Here is an 18,692-nt window from a genome sequence, read left to right as displayed (position 1 = left end):
ATTTAAAAGTGAAGAGTTACTGACTATTTCTGGTGTGGATGCATTCAAGTGAACACTTCGTAGCGTGTTGGGGGACGAAGCCTTCCCAGCATGCACTGTGACACTGTGTTTGTAAAGCAGCAGTTGTGTTAGAACGTGTTACTCAAAAGTGTTATTCTTTGGGCAGTCCTATGGAGTTTCATACCTGTTTTGTTATATCATTGTTAGCTTAATGACAGCAACAATCGCAGCATGAGTAAAAGTGTTCATCCAGTTGATAAAAGCCTGGTCTTGTTCTGTGTATTTGATGTGTTGTGGAAATCTGTGATATATAAGATAAGAACAGTTTTTGATAGAAATGACCTAATTGCCTAAACCAATTTAAGCTTGGCACAATACTACAACTTCCAACATTATATTGAACATACACACAGCCCGCTTCACAGATGAAATATCATTATCTTGCAGAAAGTGTCGTATCGTAATACTTTCCACAGAATACTTCATGCATCCATAGAATAAATGAATAATAAATAAAAGTGTGCTGAATGCTTTGCTCTCATGGTAAGCTACAGCTTTACCTGGAGGAGTTTGTACTGAGTGACATTTTGCTTTGTGACTTTTGAAGGAGTTCCAGACAGAAGTGTTTGATGGCCGAGGTCTTTTGCTTTGCATGTTTCTTTTGTTAGAGCACCATTTGCATCGATGGTTTGTGAAAGATAAGTTGAACTGGAGCGTGAAGCAATCGTTGTTTTCGTAGCAGTTTAACAAATGACTCTGTGATTACTGCCACCTTGTGGTAGACTTGTAGTCAAGACCGCCTAAACCGAGACCAAGACACTACCAAGACCAGAGGGTATCAAGACCGAGACCAAGACGAGACCAAGGCCAAGACAGACTGAGTCAAGACCAAGACAAAGTCGAGACGAGACCGAGACCGAGACCAAAAAAACAAAAAAAAACAAAAAAAAAACAGCTAGTGAACTAGTGTTACACCATAACTTGCATCAATTTAATAAAAGCAGCATACTGGGGTAAGAGGTTCAGTCCCAGTTTAAATTCAATTTAAGAAGGTATTATGTCAACTACAGACAGAACAATGCAGAGATTTGTACTCCAAGTACCTACAACATAGGGGGAAAAGAATCTGTAAGTCATCTGTTTCTATTCAACCACAACAAACTACTGTATCTTACAAATGCAGTAATTTTAAATCTATCAATGAGTGCAGGTCTTTACATACAAAATAACCTCATCCAATCCAGTGTGACACATTAACAGAAAATTATTTTTTCACATTGCATTAAGCCTCCTTATGTGTCAGCCAGCAATCAGACACAGGTAATAACAATAAATGAAAGAAAAAAAGTCTAAAGTTACTATACAATAGAATTGTGTCCCATAGTAGATAGATAGAATGAGAAAGATAGATAAATACATTACTCTATCTATATAGATAGTAAAATATATAGATATATATAGATAGACGTAAAATTGTTAGTAGGGATCCATCCATCCATCCACCTATCTACCTATCTAATAATAACATGCTGTCGTTGCCCCACACGCTGGACTGGTTACAGTTAACACAGGACAAGACGCCTAACCACCATAACCACGTCAAACATGATTGTACATTTTGTAGAATGGGTGTCAGTTGCAATTATGCTCAGGTCAACTCAAACTCAAGATTCATGACGAGACAGTGGTAGAGGAGTTGCGGCGTGTGAATCAAACTCGTTGCAAGGAGTTTCGAGCTGTTGCTAAACAATCAACATGTCAAATTGTACTTTCTCCTTCATAAGTGTCTCTGGTTTTAGGACGTTTTTACCTCACAGCTTTTATGGCACAATGTCAGTCGAAAACAGCTGCTCTGATATCTGGCTTCATCGGCGAGAATGCCGCTAGTGCTAACCTAGCAATGTCGAGGCACCCATGGCTCATCCTTCCTTGCGTGTCAGCAACAATATTATGCCAAAATCAACAACAAACCACATGGTACCAGGCCTTAAAGTGCTCACTGACACGGTTTTGATATGCAGTATTTCTACTCAATGAATTCGCCAAAATATCTAACGTTGGTGAAAACTGTTGAGTAGCCAAGAGCCACTGATAAGTTAACTACCTGTACTTAGCATTTAGTTACACTCTCAGCCAAAAATGTTTCAGTAAGTCTGCAAAGAACTGAAGCTTGCAAAAAAATATCCGTCCCTAAATAATTTATACCACGCGTGTAAGAAGAGCATGTCATGATAAATAATACTAGCACATCCATGATCTGGTCATGTAATATTGGTACGGATAAAGAGTTTGGAGCCAGTACCAACTAGCTAGCTTACCTCTCCGGGTGTCTCCGCTCCAGGTGTCTGGTGAACGTTGATGTGGTCCCGGCCCGGCTGTTTCGGTGAGAGACACTTTGCAAAACTGCAAATGTCTTTATGGTCCGTAAATGCAAATTTGATGATGCCGGAATTTGCTGACATTATTGTTAGGCTACTAGGTCTGACTGAGACTGAGCTACAACGTAAACGTAAAGTTTTGCACTGGCTCTACACTTGCGTCTTTTGATTGGATGAGCGCCAGTTTGTTAATCACAACAAAATACATGCATGTCATTGATTGGTTGCATTTGAAAGGCGTGAAAGGCGAAATAATTTAATGTTGCATTATCGAATGTTATGTTTTGTACATGGACATTATTTGTTGCAAATCTCCCGAGACCAAGACAAGACCGAGGGATCCGAGACCAAGACAAGACCAAGACCAAGACGGTCAAGACTGTGACAAGACCGAGAACACGTAAAAGTGGTCTCGAGACCGGTCTCGAGACCAAGACCGGTCTCGAGACATCCAACTCTACCTTGTGGTGGTAGTGACACACCCCTACCAGCTCGATAGCAACACGATAATTACAAAAAATATTAAATTTATATGTAGTTATAGTTACTATAGTATCATAGACTATTTGAATTGCCCGTCCCTTCTTCCCCTACTTATAGGTTGTTAAAGCGATTATGTTTATCTGTGTAGATTATATTGGTAATTATTTAGGAAATCCCAATTTCTTCTCACTTTCTATAGTCCTTATATGTTAAAGTAGGTTAAAGTTAGATAAAGTTTTTGGGCACGGCAAATGAGATGGTTATGAACATGGTAAGGTTTTTAACTTCTTTATGTGCTCAGAAATAAATAAATAAACAAAACATTGAACAATTTTTCACACAAAAACATGCTTTTCTTTTGGCGCCAAGAAATTCTGTTGCATGAAATTATTTTGTTTGGGTTTGGTCAACAAGATATCTTACGGCTGATTTCAACTTTTTCATAGGGCGGGTTGAAGTGATCTTACTTTAGTTGTTGAATGAACCCTTTATATGATGTTTACTCGTGACAGTCTTGTTGTGTCATTTAGTTTTCATATAAGAGACTGTAGTATAATATTCGTTATAACAAGATTTGGTATGTTGACCTAACCCAATCAATTAGTGCCGAGATTAATGCAATTATGTAGAAATTGATCAATTTTTTTTTAAATGGTCATTGAACAACTTATTATTTTATATTTTTCAGTTTCTCCAGTTTAAATCATTGCATGTATACAGAAATTTCATGTGAATTATCAGGACCAAATTGCCTGGCATGTATCATTAAGATTTTCTCATAATTCCCATTCAGCCATCTCTGAACCAAACGATGAAAAAGTGCACCACAATTACAAAATCTACAAAACAAAGCATCCATAAAACAAAGTTCAGAATTAAAGGACTTTTTGTCCTTGCATTGTGTAAAAAAAGCAAATGAAAATGTTTATCTTATACATAATGGTGGATAAAATGATCAATTCTCAGCGTCATCTGGTTAGTTTGAATATGCAATTAACGGCATGATGTTAGGGGTGGAAATTTACACAACAAACCCCCCAAAAGTACATGCAAACGAACAAATAAATGTAAAGACGAAACAAAGCATATATTGAAACATACAGAACTAAAACTAAAAATCATGAGTGAGGCACACAACAGCAAAGGTTTATATTCCAACTTTACTCCAACAACACGTAGTGTGAATGAATGAAGTTGTAGTTCAGCTGTGAGAGAGATCCTGTTGATGTGTCCTCGTGTCCTCGTGTCCTCGGTGAGCTTTGGCCACGGTTTTCCCCTTGCGGGATTAATAACGCACTTTGATTTGTTCCTTTCTGCTGATGCAGATTGCGTTCCAAGCTGTCAGAATTTTCCAGACCATTGACCTTTGCCACATTACATAACATGCAGCATAGCATTTTTCTGAACCAAAAAAACCTCATCTGAACTTTGTCTGTGTTGTCTAATTCTGCTTTGACAATTCCCACACATGTTTTCTGTCTGACTTTGTTTCAATTTTCAATTGCAAAAAACATTTTTTATTTGTGTCCTGATAGATTGAATTCATTTGACACTTGAGTAAGCTCTTGGTTCTATCTGCAATGTTGCTGAATCAATAAATGTTCAAGAGGAATTTCTTTAATATTGTGCAAACAACTGGTCATAGTTATTGAAGATTCAACAACAGAAACATGTCAATATTAGCGTTCTACGATGGGATTAAGATTTTTAAGATTAAGGTTTAGACTTTATTGTCATGTAGATACATGTAAATACACACAATTACTCCTCCGCTTTTAACCCATCCAGGAGCATGGGGGTACGGTGCCTTGCTCAAGGGCACCTCTGCCGTGGCAAGGAGGCCGACTGGACACCTCCATCTGGCATGTTCACCAACCTTTTGAGTGATGAGAGTGGGAATCGAACTGCCAACCTTCCGGTTATTGAACGGCCCACTCTTATCACTGGGCCGTCCATTTTAAGATTAGAACTGGTATTCAAAATTGCTGAAATGTTCTGAGTAATGACCACAAAAAAACCACAAGAGCAGTAATATCTATAAAACTTTATTGTCCTTTAGGGAAGCTTGGGCAAGAAAACCGCTACATCCCCCCTGAAACAAGTATAAAACTTTCTCAGCATGCAATGCTCAATAGAACCTTTAAAAAACGTCTTAAAGTTGAATTAGGTGAAAAGTAGAGAAAGAAAAGCAGATGTGAAATGTCTCCATGCCTGGATTCATATGCAGCAAGACTCTGCTGCAGTTCCGTCCAAAGTAACTGAATTACCTCATGTTGATACGGGGGATTGCTAAATGTAGAGGTATCTTTACCCAAGAATGTGTGATGAGCAGAGCATGTGAACGGAGCGGAGCGCAGCGCACTTCCCGCTCCCAGCTCAGGAGGATGTTCGCTCATTCGCTCCCCGCTCAAAGTTGCGCTGGGACGCTCCGGGCTCACCTTAATTATCCTGCTGCTCAGGTTAAATCGCTCCACGCTCGCTCAAATTTTCAGGAGAAGGAATTTTCTGACATTTTTACTTCATGGAATTATGACAGGGCCCTGAGACACACGGCGTTTTATTTAATGATGTGACCGGTGTATTGTCTTATTTAACTGGCTGTTAAATTATCGCCACTCTGACGTGCAAAAAATAATGTTTAGAAAATGTTGGGCGCCAGGTAGAAAACTACCACGTCAGGACGCAGACCCGGCGGCAGAGACAAGCTATTGGACGGGCATTTAAATGAGTAGGGGGGGGGGGCCCTAGCGGGGGGTCTGGGGGTCCTCCCCCCGAAAATTTGGTATTTCTTAGATGCAATTTTCTGCATTTTAACCGAATTGTGGGCCCCGTTTCAGCCCAATAAGGAACTGTCCTTTTGTTACTAAATACGTGACGATTCCATTATTTCAAGGGACGGTTGGCAACTCGTTTAGGCAGCCCTGGCAAACACATCACGCTTCCTTTAAAGTAGGCATTCGGAGACATCTCGAATAGCCTGCACAGTTTCATCCACTCTGTATAATCATCGGTGCATAAATTGAACGCAAAGCCCAGATCACGTTTGCCCCTTTCTAGTCGCCATTAATACTAATACACACAACGAGCAAACAGGAGCGCAACAACAACAGCAACGCCCACGCACGGCCACAGTGAATTTAGACTGGCGTTGAGCCGACATCAGAACGCATTTGAACATGTAGTTCAGGGTCGGACTGGGAAAAAAAATCGGCCCTGGCAATTTTCCCCGGGACCAGCCCCCCCCCTCCCTCAGTATTGATTAGTATCTCCAATCTAATTAGATAAAAATAAAAAACGAGCACAGACCGCTCAGTCAATGGCATGTACCCATAGAAAAAATACACACCCAACATACAACCTGACTATCGGCTAACAACCATGATCAGTAACCCACACAAACCCAGACACATAATGGCTCGGCGGCCAGCAATCGGATAAACCAATGAAGTGAATCAATCCTGTGAAAGAATGAAAACAAGTGAATGAAACCTGCACTCACCCATTATGAAGTTAACTCTGCCAGCCCCATACTCTTGCCCCTGCTCAGCCAACTCCTTGACGTCGGGTATGTTTGGTAACGTTACCGCGGCTAGCATTAGCAACGAGGCTGCTAGGCATGCTAAATCGGTAAGCATTAGGCTACTGAAGAAAGCTAGTCTTTTTAGTTACATTATACTATCATCTTTCTTCTCGGCTATAACCTTTGTTTATGGCCAAAGGCCCTAACCTGACGCGTTAGCTTAGCTGTCAAATCACCGGAAGTTTTCACCGGAAGTACTGGCGCACACACAAAAGTTCTCTCCAGACATATCTTTCTTTCATTCCGCCCAGATGAAATTTAATGCCACTCTTCGAAAATCAGAGAAATTTAAGACATTTTAAGACCTTAAAAAACTTATTTTTTATTTAAGACTTTTAGATCGTGTCCCCTCATGCACTGCAGTGTTTGAGGCAATCTCCGGTCAAACGTCAAAGTGAACCCAGGGGGGGCACACCGGCGTGGATGGGGGGGCAATACCCGCGAGTGCCCCCCCGTGGCGCCGGCGCTGTCAGGACGAAGCCCACCAGATTACTCAGCTTAAATATGCATCACACACACAGCAAAGAGAGACCCCAGGCTGGGCTAGGCAGGAGGAGGGAGAGGCGTGCGCGTGTGTGTGTGTGTGTGTGTGTGTGGCCGCGGCCGCGAGAGCATCAGCAGAAACGGAAGCAAAGCAGAAGAAACGAGGGTCACGGTTAGAACTAGCACCTGAGCAGTCAGCTTAAAGTGATACTCCGGAGTAGATTCAACCTGGGGTCATTTGAACCGTGATATCCAGCCAAGTAGCCCACCCGCAGTTTTTTCGATCTTGGCTGAACATCAGCTGAGTTACTGAGTTATCCCGAATAGCTTCGTACAAGCGCTAATGGAACCTAGCAGTATCTCCAAAATTACCACACTAAAATCACATGCCATGACACCAAACTTCTACAGTAGCACAAATATAGTCTGTACTCACAAAGCGATGCATTTGGAAGTTTGAAATAATCCAGGAGTTAATTATTATCAACACAAGCCTGATAGCTTCTCTGGAGCTAAAGCTGCGTCGACGTCACTTCAGAGAGCTGGGAGCTTCAAAGTAAGATGAGGGTTGATCTACTACTGTAGACAACAAAGCAAGGCTGCTCAATTTCTCCATTGATAAAATAACTTCACAACTCTACAACATAAAAATTCATAAAAAAAACATGTAGAATAAAGCATATACTTTGTTGTCTTTGATGTTTGTTTTTATTCATTCTTAGTTTGATTTCAAGTTTAAGACTAGTTAAAATGGTTCATTTTCTGAATGCTGTTTGCTTTACCTGTATCCCATCTGTTATTAATAAAAATCATATTATGAGTCCTGCTCTACCTTGTTTTATTACCTTAATTCCATGCAACATGTTAAATAAATATTTTGTTATGACTCCTGCACTATTGTAGCACTTAAATATGAAATTTAAGCCTACGGCTATGATGTTTAACTGATTGGTTTAGAAATAGTAAAAACAAAATGAAAAAAACATTTATCTCATTTTAATATGCAAATTAGAAGGCTTAAAACTCAGAATTCAGCTTGGTAAACACAATATTCAGAATCAGCACCCTCAAATTATGTAAAAAACATGGTTTACCAACTTTTCCTCAAATTTGCCGCTAGAACTCCTCTTTTGAGAAAATTGTACTAGACTAACATGTATGCGTGGGTTCTCTCTGGGTACTCTGGCTTCCTCCCACTGTCCATAAACCTGCATGTTAGGTTAATTAGTGTCTCTAAATTGTCCCTAGGAGTGAGTGTGAGCGTGTGTGTGTGACCTGTCCAGGGTGTACCCCGCCTCTCGCCCAATGACCGCTGGGATAGGTTCCACCCCCCCCGCGACCCGACAGTTAGATTAAGCGGGTAAAGAAAATGGATGGATGGATGGGTTTAGAGTGTAAGATGTTGTTGTAATTGATCCAGAAGGAAATAATGAGTGGTTTAATATACAGTTAAGCTGTTTGGTCCAGTGGTGACTAATGCACTGGAAAAAATCCAAGTATTATCAAGTATATTTGTCTCATTTCTAGTCAAAATATCTCATTACACTTAATATAAGACACAACTGCCTAACAAGCACTATTTCAGCCAGATATAGGGAGTTGTTTGAAGACAATACATCTGGAATATCTTGTTAAATGAAAAAGTCTTGAAAACATATTGTTTTGAGTTGGATTTCATATGAAACAAGCTTTTTTTTGACATTTGAAGAGGTTATTAAGCTAATTTCAAGATCATGTTTATCTCAAAAGTCCCAAATATCACATCTTATTTCAAGAAATCTTGACAAGCCGATTTTCACTAGTTCCATTGGCAGAATTTTTTGCTTATTTCAAGCAAAAACGTCTTGTATTTGTAGTTGTTTTTCTTACTTATTTTTGGAGGGGCATTTTTTCAAGTGTGTGGGTTACTCACCCCTTTGAGAAGGTCACAATAAAGAGTGAATGGAGTAAAAAAGAAGACAAAACAATGCTTTTCTTCCCAAAAGTTGAGATACTTTTAAGATTGATGAGGCAAAATACAATTTGAACCTTTTTTTTTCATTGTTTCATTATGTTAGATGCTTACAAAACATAATAATTTAATATAAGATGTTTATTCAAATATTCTAACCTTGTCTTTCAAACTGTGGCACAAAATTTAAGAAACTGAGAGCTGATAAAGTTGAGAGGAAAGACAAATATAGAAAGTTCTAATACAGAGATCTATTTTTTGAATTTGTTTTTGCCTTCTTTCATTTATAATCATTTTCAATCACATTGAAAGAAAGTCCATTTATCAAAGGAGAAGGGCCGTTTACTCAAGCGGATCATAGCATCTGACATACCTCGGTCAATAACTCAATTTCTCTCCTCTGCATGTAAACACAAGGTTAAATGAAATAGCGAGCTCCAACTCGGATTTTAGCTTGTGCATGTTACCGTGCTCTGCGATGAGGACAAGATTTCCTGCTGTTTCCTGGAGAAGAACTTGAGTCACCAAGGTAAGCACAAGTATTCACAGCCACCCAGTGTCCTCTGTACACTCTGATTAGCACTTATTTGTTGTTTGATAAAGGGGATGGTCCAATTAGCCAAAGAAAAAAAAGGAATAGCTTTATATCGCATGTAGAAAATGGAAGTAATTGTGGTTATATGAAAACTTGGCAACGTGTTTCACTGGTGGCTGGTGTGAAATGCAACAGAAAATCATTTATATCCTTCTAAAAGGAAGAGGACTGGTAGAATAAACCTCCGAATTGTACTCAAATGCTGTTCTTAAACAGTGATACTTTATACCACTGACATTTAAAGAAATTGGAATGAAAAATAAGCTTGAATGACTGCCTTCAGCCTTCACATTATAGCATTACGTATCATCCCAGTTTTATGGACTTAGTGTCCAACTTTCCAGAGAATTTACTTCTGTGAATCGCATACGATGTCCCATTTCATTACAAAACATACACATATATGGACAGTCAAATATTTGAGTCTGTGACAACTTTGCTTTGCTTTCAGTCCCGAGTCTGATCCTGAGAGGACAGAGGATGTGAACCCTGAAGAACTGAAAGTCGCCAGAAGGAAAAGTCTTTCCTTTTCACCAGGGACCCGCACCAGGAGATTTCCCACGCTTGCAATATTATGTTGCTGTCACATCCCTTGACTCTTATCTCCCTGTTCTCGCCCACTCATCTAATATGGCTACCACGAAACATCTTGTCTCTCTCCATTCCTTCCTTCGTATTTTAGTTCTTAATTATTACGTTTCACCTCTCCCCTTTTTTGGGATTTTACAAATGCTGTATGACAAGCTACTGTTTCTTTTTGACAAATGGAGGAGTGGAAAGAGAAGGTTTCAGCCTTCGTGAAAAATGATCTTCTTCATCTAAACTGTCAAATGATGTTTGCCTTTCTGGTGTTTTTTTTACAACCCAGAGTAGAGAATATCTAATGAATTATCAGGAGAACAAGGAGCATACATCTATCTCATGATAATTATATGATTTAGTGATGCAGGTGGGACAAAAGGAATTTTCTGAGATGTTTTAATAGGGATTAAGAACAATTTGAAAATAAGTTAAACTTTCAAATAACCTTTTTTTCGTGAGATGTGAGGAAAACATGAAGAGAGTAGGAGAAAAACTCCTTGGAGGTCTGGGCCACACTGAGGTGCGTATACGCAGCACATGTCTAGCCCTGGGGGAGACGATGAGGAATGTGCACAGTATGTCATCTACTCCAGATCTGCTCTCGTCTTTATGGCCACCATGGGGGTCGTGTAGCTTTCTTGATGACACATATGGGATTCTGTGTGTTTGCAGCACCCATTTTAATCTTAAGGCCACTGAGATCAGAACAGCTATTTGAAAGTGACCATGGCCGGCATAAGGATGGACATTACATGCGCATGAGTACGGTGGCTGTTAACAGTCAGGCATGATGCACATGTCCCCTGTGTTTTCTTTAATGTACGTTTCTTCTCTTCACACGTATAATCTTTATCTTCTTTTTCATCTCATTTAGGACATAAATTAATGAGAACGCCAGTGAAATTGTGCATACTTGGAGCACTCAAAATTGCATTTTAACTTGGGAGTTTTAGGCAGTCCTATATCTATCCTCATTCTTTCTGTTGGTTTTAGTCTATCACACACATCAGCTCAATATATACACATTCTCTTTTGAGACACAGTTAAAGGTAAGAAATAAAAGGCAAACAAACAGATAAATTAGGGCAGTTTGTTAAGTTTTTTTTTGCAGTTTTTACTGCCCCCCAGTGGATTCAGGGAACCTGTTTCATAGTAAGCCCCTCTTTATTGCCAGACCTGCTAACTTGTGAAAATAAATCTGCAAAGCTAATCTTTATGGTATATTCACATATTTGGCCATATTTTTATCTTTATTTTGAGACAAATATTTCAGAGTTAAAAAAATCCTTACATATGAGCTAATACCAGCTTTATTAGATGCAGATTTTATAATCTCAATGTGAATAAAAGACATTTTTCTCCCTCATAATGTTTAAGTGTAAAAAAGAAAGCAAAATGTATGGTAAAAAGACTTTTATCATTTAAAACATACTCTGCCACACAGGTAAATATTACATGACAATTTTATCTGGAAAACTGGAGCATCAGACAACAATATTTAAACGGGAAATCCTATTTGAGGAAGGTTTGTTAAATGTTGTAATAACGATGCAAACCACTAGAGGTCAGTGTGACTTCACTGTTAAATAGCCTCTACTGCTGCGGCGGGCACAACCCTTTACAAAGCGTGTAATGCACTTTGACTTCGAGCTGTGTGAAATCCTGTATCATACAAAATGTCAGATTTAGTTACTGTGAACACAGGACTCTTGTATTATTCCTTTTGATCCTATGGTACAGAAAAACTGACAAGTACGACAATACTGTAAAAATCACAATTTCAGAGGTCAGTCATAACCCCACTATCGTGCATTTTGTGCCAGTATTTGTCTTCTGGAGGAGCTGCCGGGTCAGCTGAGTGTTAGCTTGGTGCACAATGGATGTTATTTATAGCAATACAGTACATGCAGCAGAAAATTGAGGGTACAATTGTGTTGCATTCATTCCGGTCTTAACAGCATGTGAATTAAACTCTGAATTTCCATAATGTCTTTATTGTTAGACAAAATTGTTCCATCATTTATTCATTAAGTGTTTAAATTACATTTTAATATTAATCTGACTAAGTGCTGTCTGACCAGATCTGGCTGAGACTGGCAATGTCCCAGAGGTCTGTCCCCCCCCCACCAACCGCAGGAAAAGATTTTATACCAGGACTGCCCTGCGCAAGGGTTATTTTTAGTTGAAAAGAGATCAAATGACATCTGTTCACATAGGATTTGTGGTCAGATTGAGGTTTTGTTCTTCTTAAAAGCCATCAAATGATTTAGAGAGTAGAGAGCTTTGTAAAACATCAAGGGGCAGCCTGTTGTCAGCCTGGGACACAACATAAAACCGAGTAATTGGCAATCTTTTTGGTTGTATAGTTAGGGCAGGACTTGCCCTCCAGACATCGTTGGAGAACTGAAAATGAGCTTTGTAATGTGTGACAAACATCGTGAAATGTCTTTATGTGCTTTGCATCCGGCTAATGTGTCTCGCTCACTTGATTTCACACATATTTCTTCAAAATCCTCGCTGGGAAAAGCCAAGATGCAGAAAAGCAAAAAAAAAAAAAAACCCTGAATAACTCAAAATTTAAGAAGCCCTTCGGATAAGAGCTGAAACATCTTCCAGATCCAAGAAGGAGTCCGGTGCCCCTCATTCAGGCTCTTAAGACTGGGCAAAAAATGCAATATGAGAAGTCATTGGTTGAATTTCACTCTAAAACAACATCAAAATGTGCAGAGAACATGGAGTTATATTTATTTTGCCTCGTCTTTAATCCCATCCAGGGTCGCAGGGGAGCTGGAGCCTATCCCAGCTGTTAGTGGGCGAGAGGAGTACACCCTGGATGGCTTTACTGGTGGGATTAATAAAGTCTATCTATCTATCCGTCTATATAGAGACAGGGCACACTATTAGTGTCTAAACTGATGTTTCTGTCCAATATTCACATTTTTTTTGTCCTATCCTAGCCTGAGCTTCATCACCTCCACCTTGCTAATTTATCAGCTGTTCTTTCTTGCAAATAGTTTAGATGATCTTGAGGTTTAACATTTTACTGTACATTAAATAGCTTCATTTGTTGTGAATTTGTTTCTTATTTCTTATTCCACATCTAAACTACCTGAAGCCGGTGTTACTAATGGTCATTGCTGTGTGTAGATCTAGATAAAAATGTCAGAGGGTTACTATGGAAAAGGCGGCAGTATTATGAGATGTACATATAGATCAGGCCTGTGGACCAGCTGTTGTCCACCTAATAATGGCTCCACTCTACACTGATGACATCTGAATACACAAACTGTGCCTGTGGTCAATGTACACCGCACCAAGGAAATCATGATGGTAATAGATTACACTTTAATGAGAGCAAATTATATAAGCAGCATCATTGTTGTAATCACAAGCATTATTATCTAACTACAGGCTGTGGAGAGATTTGTTTTATCCCTCTGTTATGACTTGTGTCTGCTGGTTTGGTTGGCAAGCAGCAGCAGCAGTTGTGTTTTATTTTGGTAGCAACTTCCCTGCAATTTATTATCTGATGTTGATGACACGGGCAAACCCAGTATCTAAGGTATTAACTAAGTTTTACAGCGTTTCCCATTACGTTATTGCTGTCACATCACCTTCTCGTGCTTCCTGTTTGCTGGAAAGCTCTCTCATTCATCCGAGGGAGCCATTGTCTGTCTTCTTTATGACACGGAGTAGAGGAGTTTCCAAGGTGAACAGCAGTATTGTTCATCCGCAGAATGACTCACAAAGATGACAAATACTGTATGTCATTGTCATTTCTAGATTCGATAAGATTACACAAGCTGTCTCTGCGTATTTGTACAAATCACGTACAAACCCGTGTTTGTATTAAACGTTTCAGCTGTGTCACTAGAGTAAATGAGATCCTTCAGAGTGTCATTAACTGCTTTATCGATCAGACTACTGTGTTGCAACTAAATATTTAGCTCTGCTAAGCAACTAATCTTATTGATTTTGTTCAATGAGGACGATAAAGTTACGCAATTCCACACTTTATTTTTCAAATATTTCAACTGATTTTCTTGTAAGTAAAACAAAAATAATCATATAAATACCATATACATTAAATAGCAAATTTCTTTGTTTGGTAAAAATGCAACAAAAATCTTCACAAGAAAATAAATACAAATAAATACAAGCACTCCACAGGTCTGGTAAACATAGAGGTGCACAACTTTGACAGAACATTTCACATGACAACTGAAAAAAAGTTTGCCTGATGGCAAATAAAAGTGCTTTTCCGGCTTCTGCTCTTCTTCTTATTGATTGTCAGTCTGTGTATCTTTCTCATGACCTCCTGACTCCGTCCGCATTGGCACGTCAGTCGACTTTAGGACAGCAGCCTTCAGCTTTTCCTCCACCTGCCCGTCTTTTCAGCCTCCCCTCGTCTTCACAGAGACGGCCTCTGCAGTGCAGGGCAGGGCCAACCTCTGCGTCTGCACCGGTGTCGGCGTGGGCTTTACAATGCCATGCCTTTTTATGCATTTTACAAAAAAACAGTCCCTCCCAAGCTCACGGAGAGATTTCACACCTTTTTTTCTTCCTGCGACTGCTTGTCGGCCTTGGTGCTGGGTTTGGCTTGGCATACTAAATCTCTGTAGGCTGGAGAGCGGAGGAAGCGAGGGTAGCAATCTTTGGCCATCAGCATGTAGATCTTGTACTGGGCTTGATCAAAACTAGAAGGTGACGGGGCTTGCATGTTGGCTTTGGTGATGTCACGGGTTTCATGGTCAATATTTATCTTCAAAAAGAAACAAAGGGGCACAAAGTTAGCCTGGGTTTCATATAAGATTTTGTGAAGAATATTAGCCATGAGAATTTTTTTCTTAGCTTCTTACCTCTCGAGGAGCTTCGCTGCCGATGAATTCATCATAGATCTTCTGGGCTTTAGCGGGTAGTTTGGCAGCACACTTGGTTCTTCTGTAATCCTCACAGGCAAAGTAGAAAGCAATGTTCTCCTCGCTGAACTCTGTTACAAGGAAGGTTGTGAAGGCACAAAGTCCATCTGCAAAGAGACAAAAATGCGATTACTATTTATACACAATGGGTCTAGATGCTGCATGAATGCGTGTGTGTGCATGTTTATTTTACTGGAAAATGCACAGATCTGAAGGTTTACTTACATTTGCTGCACAGGAGTTTTTCAAACGACTCTTTCCACCTAAGACATTCCTCCAGGGTTGGCCTGAAAATAGAAGAAGCAGGTTTAGATATAACCTAAAATTAAATCAAACACTGAACCATAATCTCATCCTGTCGCTGCTCTACTTACTTATTTTTTCCTATCTTGGAACAGGATAGAGTCCAGTTGGGCTTTTGCAGAATGCTTCCCAGCCTTGCTTTCAGCTCCTTGGCCCTGAGAAAATAATGAAAACAGCTTAGACACATTTTTTCAAATGACCTTAGTTGCATATCCACAAAAAAGCCTACGCAGGTTAAAAGATTTTAGCTTTTCAAAGGCTTACAAACAGATGTAAAGCTGCCTCTATATCATATGATCCAAATCCAAAAACATCAGTCTTTGCATGAAGCAGGATGTACCTTTCCAAGCAGCAGGTCGGCAGCGATGCAAGTCTGTTACACATAGCAGCAGGTTGGAGCTGATGCGGGTGGTGTCTCGAACAGGTGGTGCTTAAGTATCCGTTTAGTAAAGCTCAGTCAGCAGCTCGATTGTCTGTGCCTGAACGGAGTCAGAGCAGAAGCTTTATAGTCATGCCGCCCCCTGCCTGTGACGTGCCATCAGCCCTGTGAGCCAATAAAAGAGAGGCAGAGAGACTCATAGTGAGAGACACTGATGTCGCACACACAAACACACAGAGGTAGAAAACAGGAGAGGATACACAAGGACAAAGCTGGGAAATTACACCACGAAACTTCCAGTGTTTAGTTTACACCCTTCTCTTTCAAACTCATACAGTATGTCAATACTGCATGTTTTTTTTTTGTAGATAAACTGCATTAATCTCCCAGTAAAAACATGTTTTTCAGTTCTAGATGTGAATATATGCTTGTGTAAGTCTGCTTTCACATATTTATACCACTAGAAAGGTAGAACTATTCATGAAGCTTTTCACATGTGTTGAGTTCCCTATTTCAATCATCTACTGAATGTGACTCAAGTGGCTCCTTCTTTAAATCTTATTCATGAAATTGAATCTTTAGCAGCTTTTAGGTATAATATGTGATTATGAAATATGACAGCTAGCTTAGTTTGGGACAGTGTTTGGAACTGATTACACTGTTGCCTTGGACTGAACTTTTTAAATAAACGAATAAGTCATCCCGGAACAGTGGAAGTTTCACGATGCTTTGCACAGTGGCATAGGAATCTGGAATCATATAGGGAGATATTAGGGTGTCCTGTGCTACAATATGTTTATGTAAGGTTATTAAGTATAACCTGTTGTAAACATTTTTTCTCTTATCGAGTTCAAACTAATGTCACTATAATGCCGCTGATATTGTGAAATAAGAAGAGCAGAAACACACAACAAACTAAAACAAAAGGGTCATCTTTCAGAAATACAGTTACAGTACAGTTTTTAACAAAACTAACATTTTCTGATTGAGCCATTTCATTAGAGTCAACACCAATTTACACACAGTGAAGATGTATTTTTTATTCAGGACGTTTATTACGTTCCTATGACTACTCACCAGAGTCTGTGCCCCCTGTATATGTATGCATTTAGTTGTGTTCATAAGCAAGAAACATAATCCATAATTATTATATTTGTTTACCCGGTGAGCAAATATCATGCCTAAGACTCTGTTTCCATAACAGAAATATATTTGTGTGACGTGTCCAAAAGAAAGTGAAAACAAAGTAAGAAAATCAATATAAAAGCCAGTGAAGGAAATTCATAAATGCCTGTATTGATTTCCCGCTAAACATAGGCACTATGACTAAAAGGAATGGTGAAACTGTGATGGTATAACCAATATCCACACAATTCTTTTCTTAGTAAAATAAATAGCTGCAGAATACACAATTATGCCATTGGCCAAACAGGTGGTAGTTGCTAAAACATTTCCTCTTAAATTAAACAAAAATGACTTGGTAATATTCAAATAAAGCACACATGACTGAATATAGCAAACAGTGAAACACAGATTTATTCCCTGCTGGTAACTACTGATATAATCACAGAATAAAGATTACAACTATATTACAAGCTGTCAAAGGAGTTAATAAAAAGTACATTTACAAGAATTCAGAAGGAAACAGACTGGCCTTAATAAACATTCAGCATCAGCCCGTTGCTTCTTTAGAGCTCTTTAATGCCTGGTTTATCATTCTTAAGTGGTAAAGACAACCACACTTATGATCTTCATGGGCCCCTAGTGAAGGTATTCATGCCCAGTAATGAGAACACTATGGCAACAACAAAGTATTCTCTGTGTTTAAAATACATTTCTGAAAGCAGACAGGATTTACATCCAGCTGTTGCACATAATACAGCTTAATGGAGACCGTTTACCACTGTTTACTGCAAAACAGAGAGTAATATACCTGAAACTATTAGGTTTAATCTGTATGGGGTGAACTGAACTGGCAAGGCTCCAATATAACAGATATTCATTTACATGTGGAGTTTCTGCTCGGCACACAAGCCATTTCATATAAAGTGTGGGAAGCAGAACGAGTCATTTAGAGAGGACATCTTTACTGAAGGAAGCTCTTTAGATGTCATGTCACGTTTTAAAAAAACAATATCTTAAAAAAAATGTAAAAATTGATAAAAGAATAAGCTAAGCAGTGCAAGCAGGTATATGATGAGTGGCAGCAAGGTTGATGATTTCTCTGCAAGCCTCACCAGTCACGTCTTTTATCCACATCTTCACAGGTGCAGCCAATGAAGCCAATTAGGACACTCTGACGCATGTCATGTTCACTCGAAGATGATTTAAAATGACACCAAGCCTTTTACTGAAGTCTTTCACTAAGTAAATGCCTTTCTTCATTTTTTATTTTATTTTCTAATGCAAATGCAATGAATGATGCATTGACTGGAGAGCACATTTTATGTCAATGTACCTGTGACAATGACAATAAAGACCTACACGTGGAACCTTGAAGAAGATGGGCTGCTGCAGCAGGAGACCTCACCGGGTGCTGCTCCTGTCAGTTGACAACAGGAAACTGAGGCTGTGTTCGAAACCGCATACTTCTCCAACTACTCCCACTACTCATACTAACTTTTTGAGTTGGTATGCGAGTTTGAGTAAGCGATAAGTTCCCGGATGCATACTAGATTCTCCGAAATGTTGGGTATGCATCATGAGGTTACTACTCATACTCAAACTACCCAAGATGCAACGTAACGTGACGTCGCCGATCGTCATTTCCTGTCAAAATGGCAGTTTCAAGCTAGCTACAAGGAGGGTAGGTTCACTTCCTGTTTTCAAAACAAAAGCACCGATTGTATCGTAATGGCTTTCCCTATGATAAAAGGCAACGGGTATTTTATTTTGTGAAAATAACCGGAAGTGCGTTGCTCATTGCGGCTAGCTTTAGTAGCGCCGAATTCGTCGGAACAAAATTGTAAATAGCCGGTATTTTGTCAGGTTTTCAACACGTTGGGGATCTAAACGACTACTTTCTCGCCTGAAAATGTT

General features: G+C 39.4%; 1 protein-coding gene across 1 annotated transcript; it reads right to left on the bottom strand.

Moving 5' to 3' along the window:
• Positions 1-14,049: 14,049 nt before the first annotated feature.
• Positions 14,050-15,748, bottom strand: rgs16 (regulator of G protein signaling 16). Its single transcript, XM_075484467.1, has 5 exons — positions 15,615-15,748; positions 15,346-15,429; positions 15,197-15,258; positions 14,912-15,078; positions 14,050-14,814 (listed from the first exon to the last, which is right to left on the bottom strand). Exons 1-5 carry the CDS (start codon positions 15,656-15,658, stop codon positions 14,599-14,601), a joined length of 573 nt encoding a protein of 190 aa, XP_075340582.1. The 5' UTR covers positions 15,659-15,748; the 3' UTR covers positions 14,050-14,598.
• Between the last annotated feature and the right edge of the window lie 2,944 nt (positions 15,749-18,692).

This window comes from Odontesthes bonariensis, chromosome 15, assembly GCF_027942865.1.
Source record: "Odontesthes bonariensis isolate fOdoBon6 chromosome 15, fOdoBon6.hap1, whole genome shotgun sequence".
Classification (NCBI taxonomy): Eukaryota; Metazoa; Chordata; class Actinopteri; order Atheriniformes; family Atherinopsidae; genus Odontesthes; species Odontesthes bonariensis.
The sequence above is the reverse complement of the archived record's forward strand: the minus strand, read 5'-3'. Positions and strand labels throughout refer to the sequence as shown.